The sequence below is a fragment of the Halichoeres trimaculatus genome, unplaced genomic scaffold (assembly GCF_033239565.1).
Source record: "Halichoeres trimaculatus isolate MK-OKI-2021-1 unplaced genomic scaffold, fHalTri1.1 fHalTri1_scaffold_8, whole genome shotgun sequence".
Classification (NCBI taxonomy): Eukaryota; Metazoa; Chordata; class Actinopteri; order Labriformes; family Labridae; genus Halichoeres; species Halichoeres trimaculatus.
Window position 1 is genome coordinate 14,386,647 of NW_027437186.1, and position 21,896 is coordinate 14,408,542.

Genomic DNA, 21,896 nt, shown 5'->3' on the forward strand with positions numbered 1-21,896 from the left:
GTTTTCTGTGGACTCAGCAGTTTAATGAAAAATGCCAGTCAGTTTGTTTTGTTGTTGTTTTTCCTCTGCTTTTAGACACTGCTCTCTGTCTGTTCGGTGCTTTATTGCTGTTCCCACCTTTTGTATTTTGAGAAACAACCTTTTAAAAGCTCTGGAGCTACAGCACAGTTGGCGTCATCAGGATATAAAACCTGTGTTTTTCTGAGGTGATGTAACTGGTCTAACCGAGGCTCGGTTGTGTCTGTGGTATTTGTAGGAGGGCTGGATCCGGGAGAAGGAGCAGATCCTGTCCTCTGAGGACTGTGGGAAGGACCTGACAGGAGCACTGCGTCTGCTGAGTCAGCACAAAGCCTTCGAAGACGAGATGAGCGGGCGAGCCGCCCACCTGCAGCAGACCATCAAACAGGGCGAGGAGCTGGTGGCCAACAACCATTTTGGAGCTGACAAGATTAAAGAGCGCATCCAGGACATCCAGGTACACTGGGCCTGAAAAAGAGAAAAACATGGAGTCCTTCACAATAATTTTAGAATCAATAATTTGGGACTGTTTCCTCATGTAGAATTATAGTTTTTAGAAGTATAAAAGGACCTTTTTCAAGTTTTAAAGGCTTATGTTTTAAGTTAAATCAACTAAATAAGTCAAGTTGTATTTTAGTGATGCTGTCTTATCCACCACTTTATGTCCACATTAACAAATCAAGTTTATAAATCTTTAACATTCAGGTCTTTTTGCAGCTCCTGCAGTCTAACATGACTAACTTCAGTGGAAAATGGAAGCTTGTATGATGTGAAAAAAAAACCCTGACTTGATTAACTTTAAAATTGTGTCTGATCTGAATCAAATCTGCCATATATCTGAAGAAGAAACTTGAGGACAAATTTATCTTTTGATGTGAATATTTCCTCAGATATGGAGAGTCTGGTGTTAACACTGCATCATTTCTAACATCCTCTCTCTTCTCTGTGCTGCAGGATCAGTGGGCGGCTCTGGAGCGTCTCTCTGCTGTTCGCAAAGCTCGTCTGCAGGAGGCCTGCAACCAGCATCAGTTCCAGGTAAAAATAAAAACCATACTCATGATGCCTCAAAGGAACCAGGAAACAAATTACTTTTTCTATCATTTAATTAAAATGAACCTCCCCTCAGGCTGATGCTGATGACATCGACGCATGGATGCTGGACGTGCTGCGGATTGTCTCCAGCGTGGACGTTGGTCATGACGAGTTCTCCACTCAGACCCTGGTGAAGAAACACAAAGATGTCGCAGAGGAGATCGGCAGCTACCGACCTGTCATCGACGCTCTGCATGAACAGTCCCGCACGCTGCCGCCAGAGAAAGCTAACTCTGAGGAGGTGAGACTCTCAAACACAAATCAGCTCAAGGTTTGTTTTCAGATCTTCTTTTGTAACTGATGCCCTGTGGTGTGTGTGTTGGTGTGTGTGTGTCTGCAGGTGCAGAACAGGCTGGCTGGCATCGAGGAGCGCTACAAAGAGGTGGTGGAGCTGACGCGGCTCAGGAAGCAGGCGCTGCAGGATGCTCTGGCTCTCTACAAGATGATGAGCGAAGGCAACGCCTGCGAGGTGTGGATCGACGAGAAGGAGCAGTGGCTCAACAGCATGGAGATCCCTGAGAAGCTGGAGGACCTGGAGGTCGTCCAACACCGGTGAGAGGCTGTTATATTTAGTATTTGGGTAATAAAATGTTTAATTTACGGTACATATGAAATCTTTTACAGTAAGGTGAAAACATAAAACACAAGCTAAAAAAGAAACTGATGGGAGGCTGGGCAGAGAAGAAAAACTGGCGTAAACCAGCTGGGCTTTGATTTATGGTATGTGACATGAAACAATTACCTCGTAGACAGTGACCGAACATCCTTTAGAAAGCATCTTTAAGGCAATAAAACAATAGAAAGAAACACTCCCCCACCCTGAGTTACTCTTTAAAATATATGTAAGCCTCAATTTAATTTCCTCATTTATTGTAGAGTTCCCCTCTGTGGAGTGTTGATGGACAATCAGAACGGATCAATAACAGTAAATTATTAGACAGTTTACAAAAACAACAATAACAGTAAATAAGGGGACAATGAGACACACTCAGTGATCAGAAAATCAATCCAGGATAACAAATAGTTTCAACAAACAAACGCTTTGGTATCAAAGTTTTTTTAGGACTGCTTTTAAAACTTGATAGAGTTTAACATGTTAATATAATCAAAACGGTGGAAAAAATCAAAATTTTCTGCTTTATTTCTGTTTTCTTGATGCAACCATCATCCCAGATAACGTGTCCAGGAAACCCGCACAGAGCTGGCTGAGCTAGAATGAATCATTTTATTAACATAAGGCTGCTTCATTTTGATTTAATGCAGTTACTGGATGATGTTTTCATCCCTGCTTTAAGCACCACAAATGTTCTTCTTCACCTCTCCCTGAAATATGGATCTGAACGTTAATTCTGGGTTGGCAGAAAAAAGGTCAAAAAATCAGAATATTGGCATCAATTTTTATTTGTATTAAACATGTAAATAAAAATAAACATGCCTTTGATGTCTGATCCAGGTTCAGTTCACCTTGTTGTTGTTGTTGTTTTGAAGCTGCAGCAGTGAGAGTCACAGTTCAACTGTGGGAACCAGAGCAGTAAACTGTTGTTTACACCAAATGGCAGATCCCACACTGTTCGTGTGTGTGTGTGTGTGTGTGTGTGTGTGTGTGTGTGTGTGTGTGTGTGTGTGTGTGTGTGTGTGTGTGTGTATGTGTGTGTGTGTGTGTGTGTGTGTGTGTGTGTGTGTGTGTGTGTGTGTGTGTGTGTGTATTTTGAGCAGTTATATAGACTTGCATTGATTTGTTTCGCTCCTGCTCTCTGTCTGCTCTGTACTTTCTCCTCTCTTTAGTTGTAAAACTAAGAAATGTCACAGAGACATTTCATATAATCAAACTTTCCCTTGCAGACACACTCAGAAGTTTTTCTCAAGTGCTACTGATGAAACTCTTCACTGTATTAAAATGAGAGTCCGGATTTAAATGTGTGCTTTGTCACTCTCCGTCTCCGTCCAGCTTCGAGAGTTTGGAGCCAGAGATGAACAGCCAGGCCTCCAGAGTTGCTGTGGTCAATCAGGTTGCCAGGCAACTTATCCACAGTGGACATCCAAGTGAGAAGGAGATTAAAGCCCAGCAGGACAAACTGAACACCAGGTAATCTGACTGGGATTAAAGCAGTTTTTATACTGGGTTTATGAGATTTTAGAGACAGTTCTCACCTTCTGAACTGAGACGATGCTCAGTGATTTAGATTAAATTGGCTTTATTCTTAATGACAGTAAAGTGAGTAGGACAAAATGTACAGGGAATAAGAGTGGAAATCAACCAGGATTTACAGAGGCATGAACAGATTAATTAGACATGATTGTTCTCGACATAAAGCAGTTAATTGGACTGTAATGAAACAATGTTACGTAATTGAGTGTTCAGATGTATTCCCAGTGCGGATTAGGGAATTCAAATTAAGACCTATAATAAACAAGAGTATGACATTAAACAGGTAATGTGATTGAACATCAACAAGAGAAAAACAGGATGAGAATACAGGTTTGGAAATCAGGGGAGTTGTGATTGAGCAGATAACCCACCTGGCAGGTACGTGGTTCAGATTCAGAGGTATTTTATTTTGTTGCTGATAGTCTGTCTATCTGTCTATCTGTCTATCTGTCTGTCTGTCTGTCTGTCTGTCTGACTGTGCAGGTGGAGTCAATTCAGGGACCTTGTGGATAGGAAGAAAGACAGTCTGAGCTCAGCTCTGGGCGTCCAGAACTACCACCTGGAGTGCAATGAGACCAAGTCCTGGATCAAAGAGAAAACCAAGGTACCAGCCAGAATCTTTAATCTGAACACATTTCTTCAGTATCGAGTCAAATAAGGGAATAATATCTTTCCAGTTATGGTTACACTCAGTCAGAAAGTGCCGATATCTTAATCAGTTAAAAAAATGTTTTAATGGTGATGAAATTTGCCAAAATGTAATAGCTTAAAAAATTCTCAATGGATCTAGACTGTAGAAAATGGACACATGTAAAAACAAAAATCGATCTTGCCTTTGAACATAATGGTGTGGCTGCATGATACTTTGTTACTTAAAATTGTTTTCCACTTCTCCTCCCTGTAGGTGATCGAGTCGACCCAGGAGCTGGGCAATGACCTGGCAGGTGTGATGGCTTTGCAGAGGAAGTTGACGGGAATGGAGCGTGACCTGGCTGCCATTGAGGACAAGCTTGGAGACCTGGGCAAAGAGGCCGACCGTTTAGGTTCAGAGCATCCGGAGCAGTCTGAGGCCATCAAGGGACGACTGGCTGAGATCACTGGAGTCTGGGACGAGATGAAGGTAGGGGGATATTTGTGAGATGGATATGGACCTGATTTCTATCTGTGTGTTTTTGGTGTTGTCTTAAAAAATAGTCAAAGTTGACACAAAAACTGACTTTTCTCTGGTTAAAGAATAAAACGAGTTTGAGTTTTTTATTTTGGGGTTGTTTTTCCTTTTACACAAATATGTGCTGGGTGATCTGTCTGCAGAGTAGTGATCTGTCAAAGAAATAAGTTTCTCTCTAAGAGCAGAAGCACCCGAAGGTATCTTTCTCTGCGTGTTTATGATTGTCTGTTTTCTGGCCACAGGACACCATGAAGAACCGGGAAGAGTCCTTGGGTGAGGCCAGTAAACTGCAGCAGTTCCTGCGTGAACTGGATGACTTCCAGTCCTGGCTGTCTCGGACTCAGACAGCCATCGCCTCAGAGGACATGCCCAACACGCTGGCTGAGGCCGAGAAGCTGCTGGCCCAGCACGAGGGCATCAAGAACGAGATCCGCAACTACGAGGAGGATTACCAGAAGATGCGAGATATGGGCGAGATGGTGACGCAGGGCCAGACAGATGCTCAGTACATGTTCTTACGACAGCGGCTTCAGGCACTCGACACTGGCTGGAACGAGCTGCACAAGATGTGGGAGAACCGTCAGAACCTGCTGTCCCAGTCCCACGCCTACCAGCTGTTCCTCAGGGACACCAAGCAGGCCGAGGCCTTCCTCAACAACCAGGTACACCTGTGATGTTTATTTTGGACTCAGTCCTGAATCACAGAACCTCTGTCTGGAGCATACAGATGCTATTTATGAAGTACATATACAATAATCTGGTCGTGTCACACAAACTTCCTCTCTCACAGATCCTAAACAGCTAAAACTATGATTTGACAAATAGGGGCAGATGAAAGTTTTACAGATGAACATTTTTTTAAGACATTGTTCTTATCCCATCAAACAATAGAAAGGCATTAGGCCCGGGACGATATGCTATTCTTGCGTTTCGATTCTGTTACAATTTTTGGGGTGCAGACTCAATTGAAATTGCGATTATTTGATATTTTCAATTTGTGCAATTTTTGGTTTGCTTTTTTAACACCAGACCATGTGAAAAAGTTCAATGATGATGATAATGTCTACAGAATATATCAGGAGCCATATTTTCCTGTTAAATGCACATCAAGTGAGTCAGTGAGAAACATTTCACCCTCTGCTGGAGAAAAGTGGTAACTTTTTTCCAATCCAGTTTATAAACTAAGACTGAAATGAAGAATTTGAATTTGAAGAAAAAACGTTTTTGACAAAGAATCCCTATTTAAAAAAGCCCACCCCTACAAAGCATATTAAACACACTTTTTTTCTTCTTTAAAAAAAAATCTCAGGTAATTCTTTGAGCTTCAGATTTACTGTTATCAAACTGCTGTCCTGATGTTCCTCTTCAGCGAAAGTATTAGTCACACACTTGAGAATGACATTAGATCCATCAAAATAAAATTATTGTAGAAAAAAATGTAGAAAAAAATGAAAAAATGAAATTTCTTATGCTGGAGGAGGCAGGGAATTAGCCAAGCCCTGACAAAATGCCCCGATAAAAACACATGGCATTAAAATACTGTTTTAGTAAAAATCTGGGCTTCTTTTCTCAGAGTTCGAAACAAACTTGAGTCTGGAGCAGGAGCTGAGGAAGAGGAGTGTCTGATGGGATTTCATGCTTTTTTGTCATGTGGTTTGACCTCAGAGTGAACCGCTCTTTCATTTGTGTTGTGATGCACACACACACATACACACACACACACACACACACACACACACACACACACACACACTAAGAGAGTCACTGTGATCAGCAGATAAGTCTCTCACTGGGCATTTGTCCAGGCTGGTATCATGTGGGTTCAGCCAGATCTCGCGCTCACACACGCATTTTTCCTGTGGGAGCCTGTGCAGTAGACCACTTCTCAACCAGTGCATGCTGGGAAAAACTCCAAGGTAACCCTACCTGACTCCATGTAATTGGTAACTGAATCTTGGGGTTTGAGCTCAAAGATGGAGAAAACAAGATACTTTCAACCTCCCTTTCCACAATGGAGAGGGTAGAGACTGCCACCAAGTGGTGGAAGGTTGTTACTACAGAAATGTTAATATGTCTTTAAAAATTAATGTCAGTATGATTTTGGTTTTTTCGTCAGCAAGTAAGCCTATATTTTGATCAAAAATATGTAAACATCTGTGTTTATTTCGACATTTTTTTTATCCTTCCAACAATTCATCAAAGTTTAAGTTAATCATTGTAGTTCATGTCACAAACAAACTAACATCTCCTCCTCTCTTTGATTCTGTTCAGGAGTACATCCTCGCTCACACTGAGATGCCCACCACTCTGGAGGGGGCCGAGGCTGCTATCAAGAAGCAAGAGGACTTCATGACCACCATGGACGCCAATGAGGAGAAGATCAGTGGTGTGGTTGACGCTGGACGCCGCCTGGTAACCGATGGCAACGTCAACGCTGAGCGCATTCAGGAGAAAGTGGACTCCATCGACCAGAGGTGAGTGATGGAAGAGACACAAAGTGACACAAAGACACAAAGCAGAATTGGTGCTCCTTTTTTAAGTTTGTCCAGTGTATGTGTGGAGTTAAAACTGGATGTTAAAGAAAAGAAGGAGTTAATTCGTCATTGACACCAGACAACTCTGTTTTTTCTGAAAAGTAAAACAAAGTTGTAATGTCCAAAGCAGCTGGTGTACCCTCAGAATGACAACTAGACCCATGTTCATAAAGATGTTCATCCATCGTCTTCAGGCACAAGAAGAACCGAGCAGCTGCCAACGACCTGCTGGTGAAACTGAAAGACAACAGAGATCTGCAGAAGTTCCTGCAGGACTGCCAGGAGGTAAAGCACATATTCAACGTTTGACACACACATAGAGGGTCTCTAATAAAGCATGCACTTGTGCATTTGTTATCAAGTGGGAGTAAAGTGTTGTTTGTTTGTCGTTCAGTTGTCCCTGTGGATCAATGAGAAGATGCTGACAGCTCAGGACATGACGTACGACGAGGCCAGGAATCTACACAGCAAGTGGCTCAAACACCAGGCTTTCATGGCCGAGCTGCAGTCCAATAAGGAGTGGCTGGACAAGATCGACAAGGTAGGAGAAGAGCTAGATGTGAAGCTATGAGTGTCTTAATGTAACAGGGTCAGCAACGGGCAGCGCTGACTTCCATGATTTGACTGTGTCTTTGCTTTAACTTTAAGTTTTGAATGTCTGAACTATTCTTTAAATTTAGCAGTCTAACATGGGAAACTAGAATAATTCTTCAGATTTCTAATCATAGCTGACTAACTAAAGCTTATGTTGTCTTTCAGGATGGAAAGGCCCTGATGGCAGAGAAGCCAGAGACAGAGGCCATGGTTAAAGAGAAACTGGCATCCCTGAAAACAATGTGGGAGGACCTCGAGTCCACCACCCAGACCAAAGCCAAGTGTCTGTTTGACGCTAACAAGGCCGAGCTGTTTACCCAGAGCTGTGCCGACCTCGACAAGTGGCTGGGCAGCCTGGAAGGACAGTTGCAGTCTGACGACTATGGCAAAGATCTCACCTCAGTCAACATCCTGCTCAAGAAACAACAGGTGAGACGTCAAGCACTTCAGACTTAGCAACCCTTTGCATCTAAACAGGAAGTGAGCTCTTACTCTGAGTTTCTAAATCACTGAGCTGTAGGATCTTTCTCTTTCTGTTACCGAGTTGTTTCTGGAAGTAAGTATCCTAATAACTTCTCAACACTTAGTTGAATAACAGCTCAGTTCTCCTCTGTGGGGACTAAGAGTGGGACTTATTAACAATTATTTCTAAAAGTGAAGCTAACCTCTTTAATATCATAAAATATATCACAAACAAAACAGCTAACAACCAACATTTTTTATTTAGTGGTTATAAATTTGTTTATTTTTTCCTTTCAAAGACATGCTCATGATTTACAACTCTATCCTGATCGTATTCTTACATGTACATGTACAGTAAATGTACATTTGCGCTCATGTTGTCATTTTTTGAAGTCTAGCTAAAGATAGTGGTATAAGGAAGTCAAAGGGGTACCTTTAAAAGTTACATGTTGTGTCCGTCAATACAAATGTGTCCTAACTTGCTTCACAAAAACATGAGTGGCATTACACCTGTTAAAAATGAATGTGGCATGTTTGAATCGTCTGCACTGAGCTGGTTTTAACACAGAATTTGTCAGGTAACAACAAAAGCTTTAGTAGTCATAAAAAACTACAAATTACAGTAGCATTCCCTGAATTTGATGCAAATTAATGTCTTAGCCTCAAAAAAACTGGAGAGAAAAAAACACTCTTGCATGAAGATAACTCCATCTCAAACTAAACTTCAGTTCTTTCTTTTCTGTTTAGCCAACAAGGATGCCACTCTTTTCTGAGCTATGAAGTTTTTCATTTTTCTATCTTTAGTGTGTCTGCTAGCATTGAGTTGTGTTGAGGAAACATTTTATGTATTACATTTCTTAAAAGCCCAAATTCTTCGTCACAGACCTGACTCTTATTTTTCAGTTTATGCTGAAGCAACACAAACAGAAGTGAGCTGTTTTAGATGCAGAGACAAAAAGCAACACAACAAACAATACAGAAACAATATGCACAGAGAAATTCAAGACTTCATACAAGTCATAAAAAGGTCATGTTAGTTTAAAAAAAATAACAGAAAGCATGATTAAATGATTTGATTATGAGGCAGATATACAAAAGTTACACTTACATTAAATATATTCTGTCATTAGGACAGAATTATAACACATTCATGTTCCCTCTGTTAGATGGCACTTGAGACCAAAGTGAGAGACTCCAGAGATGAAACAAATAGTCTGAGGTGTAAATTAACACTTCGCAGTGTGATTCTTCACTGACTTCTTTATTTTTAGATTACAACAGTTTCACAGTGCAGGAAACTGTGAAATGTAAAGTGCCGATTCTTTTGATCCAAAGCTTTTTAATTCCTACTCTTCAAGGTTTTCTCCATTTTTAGAAAGTGTCATCTAACAATCCTTTACGTAATTCACCCACTGGTGTGCATGCACACACACACACACATACACACACACACACACACACACACACACACACACACACACACACACACACACACACACACACACACACACACACACACAGGCATAATCTCTCATCCAAAGGTCTGATCCATGCATACCCATACACACTCTAACACACCCCACTCACAGAGCAGTTATGTAATCTTTCATTTGATGTGTTACAGTGCAGTACTGAGACTTAGAAGTATGTGTGTGTGTGTGTGTGTGTGTGTGTGTGTGTGTGTGTGTGTGTGTGTGTGTGTGTGTGTGTGTGTGTGTGTGTGTGTGTGTGTGTGTGTGTGTGTGTGTGTGTGTGTGTGTTTTGTGTCTGGACTGGTAATAGAGTCTTCCGAAGGATGATTTTGGTATTTTCAATCTATGAGAGCTGCTTCTACTCTCTCATCATCTTTTCTTTTCACCCAATCTGTGCTGTAATTTCCTCACTGTGTGTCTGTGTTTGTGTGTGTGTGTGTGTGTCTGTGTTTGTGTGTGTGTGTGTGTGTGTGTGTGTGTGTGTGTGTGTGTGTGTGTGTGTGTGTGTGTGTGTGTGTGTGTGTGTGTGTGTGTGTGTGTGTGTGTATTTGTTACATGCACGTGTTGAAAGAGAGAGAGTGTGTGCTGAAGTGCTGGAGTCGTTAGCAGAGCGTGTGATCTGTTACGCAGAGCGAGAGGAGAGAAACGTCTCCTCTCCTCCTCCTCCTCCTCTTCCTCGTCTTCCTCTCTGCTCTCATTTTAAATCCAGACTCTATCTATGTTTGGGTTTTTCTTTGTCTAACCTGCTCTGATGCTGTTCCAGACTGTTATTACACCGTCTGTCTATTGGAGGGATTCATCTCTTTAGTTTTTATTTAAGGCCTTTTTTTCTCTCTCTTGAGTACCAGACGTTTTTGAGTCAGCTTGTGGCAAAGATTTTGCTTGAGAAGATGAAAGGAGCCCTTTGAACATTTTCCTTCTATTTTTTTTTTCCCTTAGATGTTTATTTTGTAAATCTTAGGAAATTTTCTGCTCAAACCATTTTTGCAAGTATAACTCCAAAATTTTTGATTAATTTTGTTTTCATTTTGTTTCATCTTCGATTCACTTCAGCCTATGCAGCTTAAAAAACATCTTAGCTCAAAACCTCCTGAAGTGCATTCCCATAGTTTTCAAATACTTCCCACAAATCACTAGCCTTTCACGCTCTTGAAAGTCATTTGTTGAGGATGCTTTTCTTGAATTAGTTTGCATGGATATTTTTACCAATCCAAAAATTTCCAATAATTATTTTGTTGTTGTTGTTGTTTTTAGTTGGTTTTGTTTTGTTTTTTACAAATGTCTTCCTATGAATGTTGCCGCAGCTATCTAAACTTTTAATCTGTCTTTCCGCAGATCCTGGAGAGCCAGGTGGAGGTGCGCCAGAAGGAGGTTGGAGAGCTGCAAAGCCAGTCGCAGGCCCTCAGTCAGGAGGGGAAAGGCTCTGAGGAGGTTGACGGGCAGAGGATCAGTGTGGAAAAGAAGTTCAATGCCCTCCAGGAGCCACTGAAGAAGAGACGAGACCACCTCATGGCCTCCCGTGAGATCCACCAGTTCAACAGGGACGTTGAAGATGAGATTGTGAGTCCAATGTTGACCTTTCGCAGTTTATAATACAGCCAGTGAAGTACGGTTCATTTAGGCTATAACTATCCTGAAGAGAGTCTGAAAGACAAACTGGAGGCTTGATCATTAATGAAGCAGTACACGTATAACCCATTAATAACAGCTAGTCAGGATTATTATCTAAGGATGTAGTGGCATCAGAAACATAGATACAGTTTTTATAAAAGCTAAAGTAGTCAAAGGAGTAGTTGGTGTTTAAAGAAAACTTGTATCAGCAGTAATAGCAGCAGTAGCTGAGTGAGCTGGACGAGCTGTGGATAAAGAAAAACCTTCATTAGGGATAGACCTGTTTGAACATGAGCATCAGTGGTAGTACAACTAATAGCTGTGGTTGTAGCTTTAACATTCGTGGTGGTAGCATCAACCATCTTCAGCAGTGGTATTAGTTGTGTTAGCTACAGTAGACATTGATCAGTAGTAGCAGAAAGTGAGATATCATCTCACATGTGTGTGTATGTTTGTTTGTGTGTGACTGTAGCTCTGGGTGGAGGAGAGGATGGCTCTGGCCACATCAACAGACCATGGAAACAACCTGCAAACTGTCCAGCTGCTCATTAAGAAAAACCAGGTACACACACAAACACATTCACCTGCTTCTCAGATCCTCTGCTGGAAAGTTCCTCCCCCCTTTAAACCCTCTTCATGACCTTTGACCCCCACACAGACCCTACAGAAGGAGATCCAGGGCCATCAGCCACGCTATGACGACATCTTTGAGCGCAGCCAGCACGTACTGAGGGACGACAGCCCGACAGCCGAGCTGATCCGCCAGCGTCTCAGTGAGCTCCAGTCTCTGTGGGATCAGATTAAGAAGGAGACAGAGAAGCGGCATGTTCGCCTCAACGAGGCTCACAAGGCTCAGCAGTACTACTTCGACGCCGCTGAGGCCGAGGCCTGGATGAGTGAACAGGAGCTCTACATGATGTCAGAGGAGAAGGCCAAGGTGAGGTCAGAGGTCAACCTGAAGATCACATTACAAAGTCTTAAGTATTCAGTTTACATTTTACAGATGAGGAATGGTCTCAGCAGGCTTTAGCATCCATATGAAACGTCTTAACAAGAGCCAAAGTGGATATGAGGCTAGTTATTGGCTGCAGCCCTGGTTTCTTGCTGCAGTCAATGGCCTAAGAGTGACTTTCGTTGTTGGCATGACATTAAATCAATGAGGAGTATTAGATGAGGCATTTGGATTAAGTTGCTCTGTGTCTCTGCCCCGCGTGTCAAACTTCCTGTTCCTTGTTGAGGTTTTGGTTCACCTGCCAGTTCCTCTTTTTGTGGGGCTCTTTGTGAGTAGTTTGGTTTTTGTTTGCATTGGGGACAGACTGCTGTCAACTCCACTGGTCAGTACACATTCAGTATTCTGATTATACTAACATAACTGTTGAAGTGATTGTTGTGCTTTTAATACTAGAGGTGATTCAGTTATATTATTTTTTAATTTATATCTACCAATTTTTCGTTTCTCATTATGTGTGTTAGTGTATTTTCAGACATTTAGCTTTTAAAATCAAAACTGTTAAAGTGTCACAAGAACCAGTTTTCTCTCTCTGCTCTGTCTCACATTTCTCCATGTTTTTCAACCCTCTAAACTCATCATCTTTTCAACAACCCTTGTTTAATTCTTTTGGGAAAAGAAAAGTAATTTACCTAAAAAGGATTCCTTCAAGTGGTCCCCTCATCCTGCATCTTTGCACCAAATAACCAGACAAACATGTGTGTCTCTCAGGATGAGCAGAGTTCGGTGGCCATGCTGAAGAAGCACCAGATCTTGGAGCAGGCGGTGGAGGATTATGCAGATACCGTCCATCAGCTGTCCAGCACCAGCCGGGGACTGGTAGCTGCCGGACACCCAGACAGGTAAAGGGCAGGGTGGGGTCATAGATCAGAAGTCAAAGAGGTGCGGACAATAGCCAGATTATTTGACTCTATTCTCTTAGAAATGAAGGAACATGGGAAACAGAAGATATAAAAATTGGTTAAATGAGACACAACACTGATGAAAGGAAATAAAGAGATTCCTCTTTTCTCTTCTTCTCTTTGTTCAGTGAGCGTATTGGGATGCGTCAGTCTCAGGTGGATAAACTCTACGCTGGCCTAAAGGATTTGTCAGAAGAGCGCCGGGGGAAGCTGGACGAGCGTTTGCGCCTCTTCCAGCTGAACCGGGAGGTGGATGACCTGGAGCAGTGGATCGCTGAGAGGGAGGTGGTGGCTGGTTCCCACGAGCTGGGACAGGACTACGAGCATGTAACTGTAAGTACAATCCACTCTTTACATTGTTGTGATGATAAATAATGCATTTGATTAAATTTTTATCCATCTCAGCTATATCTGGAGGTTTGTATCTGTAACAAGTGGCATCTCAGGATGTAAATCTTTGTTCTTCTGCAGATGCTGCAGGAACGTTTCAGAGAATTTGCCCGAGACACTGGAAACATCGGCCAGGAGCGTGTTGACACCGTCAACCGACAGGCAGACGAGCTGATAAACACAGGTCACGGTGATGCTGCCACCATCGCAGAGTGGAAGGATGGGCTGAACGAGGCCTGGGCCGACCTGCTGGAGCTCATTGACACCCGAACACAGATCCTAGCTGCCTCTTATGAGCTGCACAAGTTCTACCATGATGCCAAGGAGATCCTGAACCGCATCCTGGATAAACACAAGAAGCTTCCTGAGGAGCTGGGCAGGGACCAGAACACGGTGGAGACCCTGCAGAGGATGCACACCACCTTCGAACATGACATTCAGGCACTGGGAACACAGGTATGGGATTGAAACAAAATCTTTCCAGAATGCTAGTTTCTTTTCTTTCATTTATGTTGAAATGGTTCCCTTTGTTCCTATTTTCAAACATCTTTTCCTCCCTTGCCATTTGTAGGTGCGGCAGCTTCAGGAGGACGCTGTTCGTCTACAGTCTGCTTACGCTGGAGATAAAGCTGACGACATTCAGAAGAGGGAGGGAGAGGTGAGCTTCAGAATAACAGGAACCACGTCAGGACTGGGCTCAGTTTACTTGTCGTACCTGCTGCAGGCATGCATGCATGCATGCAGTACAATTCAGTCCTGAATTGGATCCTGCGCTGATGTAAATGATGTTAGTGTAAAAGGTTCTGTTTCTCATGCATGCTGCACTGCTGCTGCACTAACTCTGCTCTGTTCCTCTCTGCCCGTAATGACAAAACAGTCAGTGTAATCTTCAGGTGGTCAGTTTGGAGTAAAACGGAGTCTGTTTCCAATATTGAAGCATCTTTAAATACAAATTTAAAAAAAACAGATGCTAGTTTTCAAAACATGTCCAGTGATTTTTATTCTCAGTGAAACCTGAGCTGTAGAAAATGCATACCTAAAAAAATTTTACAGGGCATGGTCAAAATGCAAAACACCCCTTGCTAAAGTCTCCGCATTAATGGTTTTTACACATAAGAAACGGAGTTTCTCTGCATAATCACACAGCGAGGCCAACAGACAAGCAGCCAACCTACTGCATAGGACTGAACAGCCATAACAACATTCTTTTGTATGACCAACACGACTGCTTACATATAAACAATTCAATCCTGTAGGCCAGGCCTACATGTTATGGTTAAATGAGATGAATGCATGCATGAATTATTACCAATAACATATTATTTAAGTAGTAAAATCACAGTGGAAAATTGTCAAATTGATTTAACTTCAAGATTTGTAGACGTGTAATATTCCTGCAAGAAAAAAAACATATATTTACGTCCAATATTGACTTTTGCTGGTTTTAAGGAAGAACACGTACAAGTTACTATATTCCCTTCAGGTCTGTGTACATTTTGTTTTGTTGTTTTAATTGCAGCCTTTAAGATTTGAAAATTGCATTCTATTACATTGTGATGTTGGTCTCATTTCAATTAATTGTTCAGCCCTGCTACTGCATATCCATTCAAGGTTATTTATCTATGTCGGTATTTGCCCTGAAAGATTCAGTTGTAGCCTTTTCAGCCATTTTTACAGCAGCAGGATGAGACAAATCCAAAACTGACCTGACCTTTCAGCCATTTAGACACTGAAATATGTAGAAAGATTGATAATACGTGATAATAATAATGTTTTAGACTGGGGGTCTGAAACTCAAATTACCTGAGGGCGGCTGAGCATCCAGTCTTATCAGAAGGGGACACTTCAGGTGTTCCACAAAAAATGAGAAAAATCATTCAACCTTTCAGACAACCGTGATTCTCAACAATTATTTTACAGACATATGTTTGCTGCCAGACACCTGAGAGCTCTTCTTCTCAGACAGCTGGGCCACATTTGCTCTGAGGGAAGCAGTTGAAACTCTTTCTATCTCTTGAAGATGGACATCACTAAACTTAGACCTATTTTTTGATTTGCCTCCTCCTTTCTTGCGCCCTGGAATACATTTTGTTGCGTTGACAGCTCTTTCCTTAGCCGTGCAGTTAGCTGTGTCCACTCCTCAACCTGGTACTTTGCATTCTGCTCGGTATGTTGAGTTGAATGATGCCATTTGAGGTCACACTCCTTAAGAACAGCAACTTTCTCTTTGCATATGAGACAGGTGGTTGTTGGTTTGCTCTTCTTGGGTTCATGCAGTGATTATGCTGCGTTCAAAGTCAACTCAGAAATCTGACAGGCGGGCTGTATGTAATGGTTTTGTGCGTTTGAGACCATGTCTTAGACATTGTCAGCGAACTCCACAGCTCCAGGAATCTGGATGGGACTAACACAAGCAGCCAATCACAGATCTTGCTGTCACTTTTTGGGGGAGTGGCGACACATCAGATACAAGCTTGACTTAAGAAATGTAAATCCAGTAGCTACACCATACAAAACACAATTATGATAAAAAGATTCATACTGAAATAGTCTCCAACCAAACATCTGTCTTTTCTCCACAAATTTTAAAATTTTAAAACGGATGTTTGCAGTAAATGACTATTGTATCATACACAGCTTTGATCTACGTATCAAAGTGGCTCTTCCCTCAAAGATTCATCATGAAACCCACATCTGAAACAGACATTTATGAGTAACAAGAGCTGAACACCACTTTCGGACCATTGTGACCTCCTTGTCTCCTGACAGTCACTGAGGACTGTTGATGATGATAAGCTCTGAGTGTTTTTGATGGCATTGTGTTTTGACCATTCCCTGTATGTCCGTTTCCCTGCATATCCTCCCTGTCCACCCAGAAGAGAAAGGGAGAGGTGAGATCCCGTTTACCAAAAACATCAGCTTTGCATCAGTGTTCATTTTGGCTGCAATTTTAGACTTTCTGTTAATACTCAGACTAAAATGTTGATTATTTCAGCAGCATTTTAGTGATTTTACCTCTGGCCTAGTCTTGGTCTCAGACCCAGGGATTTGCAAATTATTTAGTGGTTTGTTTGATATCTCTCTTCGATGGCTGGGTGGGTGGATTTTTGCACATTGGATAGCAAACTTCTCAAAACTTCAGTTTTCTGATTGAAAAAACACCCATAATGCTGCATGATTCTCCTCTAAGCTGTAAACTCCACCCACGGGGGTCTCAGGAGGTTAAGACAAACGCTGCAAGTAGTTTGCAAATTCAGTTTGGGTCTGGTCAGTCAGGCCTCTCACTAGTAGCTTCTCCCAAAACAACTTTAGATTCATATCTGATATTCCATTGCTGCATACAGTGGTGCAATGCTAATGTTATTGTTCACGTAAGCTTAAATGTAGTTGCTTGTTAGCTGACAACATACTGCTGCTTTCAGTCCTCTGCAGACATGTTTCCATCAGCATTGTTAACAGTGTCTTAGTGTCAGGTGATCTGAGAATGTAAATCTAGAAAACAGGTTGTAAGTTCAGAGTACAATAAGTTGGTGTCATAAGTTAATGATGAATCATCCATTGCATTCAGCTTGAAGTTTGAACTGCTTTACAGTCTCTTACAAAAGCAACATCTGGTTTTAATCACTCAGCTGTGCAACATTTCAACATCTTTATCAACATTATCTACAAACCTTATCATCTACATTATATTTAGAGAACTATGATAGATTCCTTGGAAACATAGATTAAAATAATTTAAGTTCTTTATTCTGTGGTTTGAAGTCATATTGTTTTACTGAAACAGATTTGCTCTCCCACATTCACATTTTTTAAAATGGATATTGATATTAGTTTTTACACACAGCTTTATGCTCCTCTTTTATGTCTCTTGATATTTCTACTCTTGAACATTGTACTATTATAACAAACTCTCCAAGGGTCAGTAAGTGTTTCTTTTTCATTGTTCTGCATTAATAATAAATCAAACTTAAGTTCCTCCATTTTAAGAAATTTAGCTTCTTATGACACGTTTTCAGGGGCCATAGCTAAGGTCCTTATCTTTTGTTGACAGAGTAGCTTTTGGTCATTCCCATGCAAACATTAAGGTTCAATAACACTAAGCAGTATTTGTTTTTTTTAGGTAGCTTGTAGAAAGCTAACCATAGTGTCTGTATAATAATCACTATTGTCTTGTCTCAATTTGCCATTTTAAAGCTAGCATTGTCATGCTAACAGATTAAGATATCAGTTATGTATTCATCTCCCTCATAGTTGACTCAGGTTAGAATATCCATCACATCATGACTCTGTGAATCTCTACATGTCGAACAGCACGTATCTGCAGCTGGTGGGTCTGTTACGGTATTGATACACTTCCTCCCAAAACACTGAATTGAATAGTTGAACTGTTTTTCTGAGTGAAGAGTCTGTGTGATATTAGATTACCTGACTTAAATCAAAATTTTAAAAAGTACCAACTGGAACACAGCTCTGAAAAACTCTGAAAATAAAGGTCTTATACTTGGTTAAAAAGAAGAATATTAACATGTCGATAGTCCACTGTATAGCGTCAGATTTGTCTCACTTAGATTCTGAAAGCATTAGATATATATTTAACAACAGAGTGCTCGATGTGGCTCAATGTACCCTGATACATCAAAGAGAGAAAACATTTGAATTTCAAATTTCTGCCTCTGAATCCATTTTCTCGTTGCCTGGACACACGGTGGGAGCTTTTGCCTCTGAATGCATTGTTTCTGATTTGCTTTGATCTAATTTATTTATTTATTTATTCTATTTTTGTTATTATGATCTTCTTATGATTCTACAACCCTCTGCTGCTGGGCTTGTGCAAGACTCTGCAACTGGTTGCATTTGAACTACCAGATTTATTTGTGTTAATGTTCTGTATTTTATTGGTCCTGAATGCTCTTGACAGAGCAGAATGTCCCTTTGACATTTATCGGCATCATCATGAATATTGATTTCAAGGCACAAATAGTATTTTTTCTCCGGGGTGGTCTGTGGAACCTCTCTACTGTGTGAAGGAGCAGTTGTGAATCAAACTTTAAATGTGCCTTACACGTACTTATACACGTACTACATGTACCATGTAAACGAAAACGAGGTCCTGGTCCAAGGTTAGATGATAATCTCTCTCTGAGGAGCACAGCCTCTGGCCTCTTTGATCTGAACTCGACTGTTGTCTGTCATCTTACTCTCCCCCCTCAGGTCCTGGAGGCCTGGAAGAACCTGCTGGAGGCAGCAGAGGGTCGCAGAGTGAAGCTGGTTGACACTGGAGACAAGTTCCGCTTCTTCAGCATGGTGCGGGACCTGATGCTGTGGATGGAGGACGTCATCCGTCTGATTGAAGCTCAGGAGAACCCCAGGTGAGGACACTGGTTCACAAAGATAGGACTGCAGTTGCATGATTACTTGCCAATGCTTCCGGTCATGTTCCAAGTTCAGCTGGTTCTTTCTGTCTTTGGTCCTGATGGTGAAAAGAAGCAGTCAGCATCTCCTCTCTGTTTTTTCTTTTTGGTTTGTTTTATTCACATAAAGACGACGAGCTGGGACAGAAGGGAGCTGTTCTTATGACAGTTTGTTATGAAGCCCAGACTTGTCCAAATAACAAAACATTCTCATCAACAGCGTAACTGTCAAGACCATCTCCAAGCAGCTAAAAAGTTTGTGCTGTGGGCCTTTCCAGAAAGCTCTTGACCAGTCTGAACCCTAATTATAAATAAATGTTGTTAATAATTGAAGACATTTTGATTCCCAAGGACTCTCTGATGGTGCTCATTTCTCCATGTGGCTCTTATTACTGGTGATTTTGAATGAGACTGTTTCACTGAGGCACATATAAGGCACATATGTGTATGCATAACTTCTGATTAGATACATACAAACAAATTGTTTATCAGAGACACATTATTTAGGCTGTGAGGCCAGTGTTTCTCATCATAACCCACAGTTCGCTGACTTGTGTGTTATTTGCCTGTTTTAGGGATGTGTCATCAGTGGAGCTGTTGATGAACAACCACCAGGGTATCAAGGCAGAGATCGACGCCCGTAATGACAGCTTCACTGCCTGCATCGAGCTGGGCAAAGCGCTGCTGGCGAGGAAGCATTATTCATCAGAAGAGGTGAAACTGTTACATCTTGGTTAAGATCTTCAAGAGCACTCGTAACTCTATTCATAATATTGACGTGTGAGAGATGTGTCAATAGATTCAGTAAACCATAGCTGAACAATTTTTTTTTTCTTTCAGATTAAAGAAAAGTTGTTACAGTTGACAGACAAGAGGAAAGATATGATCGACAAGTGGGAGGACAGATGGGAGTGGCTTAGACTGGGTGAGATGTTATGTTCATTAAGTCATCAGTCCGTATCTTGTGAATTATTCAGCTGTGAGCTCAACAAAGGAACATTATTTGACCTAAATACAAATGTGTGTGTCTGCAGTCCTGGAGGTGCACCAGTTCTCCAGGGATGCAGGTGTGGCTGAGGCGTGGCTGCTGGGTCAGGACCCCTACCTGTCCAGCAGGGAGATCGGTCAGAGCGTGGATGAGGTAGAGAAACTCATCAAACGCCACGAGGCCTTTGAGAAGTCTGCCGCCACCTGGGAGGAACGCTTCGCTGCTCTGGAGAGGTTGACCACGGTATGACACACGGTGCTATAACACCAACCTCAACCACAACCACCAAACACTGGCACAGGGCCTGATGCAGGAGTATTTTTTACCATGTTCCTTTTTGAGATTCAAGCGTTGAAAATTGGATTTTTCGAAACTTTATTGACGCAAGCTTTGCTCAAACTCCGTACAGATTGTTTTCGCCCTGGTTAATGTGACGTTAGTCCAATCATTTAATATCACCAATTACTGGAATGTGTACAATTTTAAAAACTTTATTATCAGTGCTTTTTTGTTTCAGATGCTGTATTGCAACAGAAATCTGGAGTTAGCATGAACCTGTGTGATTAACATTTTTCCCCAAGGCAGAGCATTTTGTGTGTGGGTGGGAGAGAAAGAACTATTTTACAGCGAACAGTGGGTGGATGATGACCTGTGCAGTGAAATTACAGAGGATGTTCCTGCACAGAAACTCAGAGAACACCCAGACTTTGTATAAATAACCACTAAAATCAAGACGTTCCTGGGACAAAATGTGATATGTAGAAACTGAATATTTGCAAAGCTTTCAGTTAATTAGCATGACATGATGAGGGTGGTAATATAAAATTTAGCATGATGCTTTTCAAAGTGAGTTATTTTTTGTATTTTGAGGTTTCATTAAAACTCAACAGCCAATTAGATTAGGCCTAATTTATTCTAATGTGAAATTGTCTGAGGGTGTCACTCAGTCTCTTAATAGAAATAATAAAGTCCCTGGTCTGTTTATTTTAGTGACTCATAATGTGTGTGTGTGTGTGTGTGTGTGTGTGTGTGTGTGTGTGTGTGTGTGTGTGTGTGTGTGTGTGTGTGTAGATGGAGTTATTGGAAGTGAGAAGAGCGCAAGAGGAAGAAGAAAAGAGGAGACAACCCCCGCCCACTGAGGGTCAGCCCGGGGACGCTGCAGCACAGCAAAGGTGAGAGTTTGTGTTGCTGAACAGTACAGCACTTTTTTTAGTGCTGTTAAAACTTACCTCTGTCTGTTGATCATATAAATGAGGTGATATTTTTCCTTTTCAGTGCACAGCATATCTGTAAATTGGAAGTATCTGCTTTATTAGCAATAAGTCTAAGTTGCTTCTCTGAAACGAGTAGCTCCATTGAAAGTGGAACACTACACTCAGAGAAAAAACAGAAATAGGTACATGTAAGAAAGATAAGGTTCTTTCAGGCCAGATTACAGAAAGTTGAATGCTTTCCAGTTTCATTTACAGTAAAAATGATATTTGCTGCATGATTAGCATGTGAACTGAAACTGAGCAGAAACTGTAGGTCATCAGTAATGTCTATAACCATCTGTGTGTGCTTCTGGCAGAAATCATTTTCTGAGCTTGATTTTATTTTCTTAACCACCAGGTATGTCTGAGGTTGACTGAGCATTTGGGAGGAGAACATATTTTTAGTTGCAACTCATTTATACAGGAAATCTCAGTAACGAATGTATTAACATACTTTAAAGTGTGAAATGTATGAAGAGTGTGTCTTACTCTGTGTACTGTGTGTTTGTTTCAGGGAGGGTGAGCCGGTGTCTCAGAACGGGCTGCCGTCTGATCAGGAGTCTCCCAGGGTTAGTTACCGCTCGCCTGCCTACCAGCAATACAGCAGTACCCTGCAGAGCCGCAGAGGCTACGCTCCACCCTGACACACACACACATTTATTTACTATATCCACACATGCAGTTAATGTGTACATACCAACATTTAGCTTTGGCCTTCAAAAAAATATCACGCTCTTTAGTGCTGACCAGGTGTGTTAACAACATGTTTCCTTTATTTATCACTAGTCTTCAACATTTTACTGCTCCTCTGTAATGATTCATTTCTTATTTTTTGAGCTGATT

The 21,896-nt window shown here is 41.5% G+C and overlaps 1 protein-coding gene across 4 annotated transcripts in view; it reads left to right on the top strand.

Moving 5' to 3' along the window:
• Positions 1 to 21,896, top strand: part of LOC141794975 (spectrin beta chain, non-erythrocytic 1) — a 116,999-nt gene that overhangs the window by 85,520 nt on the left and 9,583 nt on the right. For 2 of the 4 annotated variants that reach the window (XM_074675661.1, XM_074675659.1), the window contains 26 exons: positions 257 to 475; positions 973 to 1,053; positions 1,145 to 1,351; positions 1,451 to 1,662; positions 3,059 to 3,196; positions 3,743 to 3,863; positions 4,164 to 4,379; positions 4,670 to 5,089; positions 6,699 to 6,901; positions 7,156 to 7,246; positions 7,356 to 7,502; positions 7,721 to 7,984; positions 10,825 to 11,049; positions 11,573 to 11,662; positions 11,759 to 12,037; positions 12,821 to 12,951; positions 13,140 to 13,344; positions 13,483 to 13,857; positions 13,973 to 14,059; positions 16,278 to 16,292; positions 18,613 to 18,770; positions 19,388 to 19,526; positions 19,653 to 19,737; positions 19,847 to 20,043; positions 20,872 to 20,972; positions 21,568 to 21,622. In XM_074675661.1, coding sequence (XP_074531762.1) covers positions 257 to 475; positions 973 to 1,053; positions 1,145 to 1,351; positions 1,451 to 1,662; positions 3,059 to 3,196; positions 3,743 to 3,863; positions 4,164 to 4,379; positions 4,670 to 5,089; positions 6,699 to 6,901; positions 7,156 to 7,246; positions 7,356 to 7,502; positions 7,721 to 7,984; positions 10,825 to 11,049; positions 11,573 to 11,662; positions 11,759 to 12,037; positions 12,821 to 12,951; positions 13,140 to 13,344; positions 13,483 to 13,857; positions 13,973 to 14,059; positions 16,278 to 16,292; positions 18,613 to 18,770; positions 19,388 to 19,526; positions 19,653 to 19,737; positions 19,847 to 20,043; positions 20,872 to 20,972; positions 21,568 to 21,622 — 4,461 coding nt within the window. The remainder of the gene's footprint in view (positions 1 to 256; positions 476 to 972; positions 1,054 to 1,144; positions 1,352 to 1,450; positions 1,663 to 3,058; positions 3,197 to 3,742; positions 3,864 to 4,163; positions 4,380 to 4,669; positions 5,090 to 6,698; positions 6,902 to 7,155; positions 7,247 to 7,355; positions 7,503 to 7,720; positions 7,985 to 10,824; positions 11,050 to 11,572; positions 11,663 to 11,758; positions 12,038 to 12,820; positions 12,952 to 13,139; positions 13,345 to 13,482; positions 13,858 to 13,972; positions 14,060 to 16,277; positions 16,293 to 18,612; positions 18,771 to 19,387; positions 19,527 to 19,652; positions 19,738 to 19,846; positions 20,044 to 20,871; positions 20,973 to 21,567; positions 21,623 to 21,896) is intronic. The other 2 variants (XM_074675662.1, XM_074675660.1) reach the window with 1 other exon arrangement.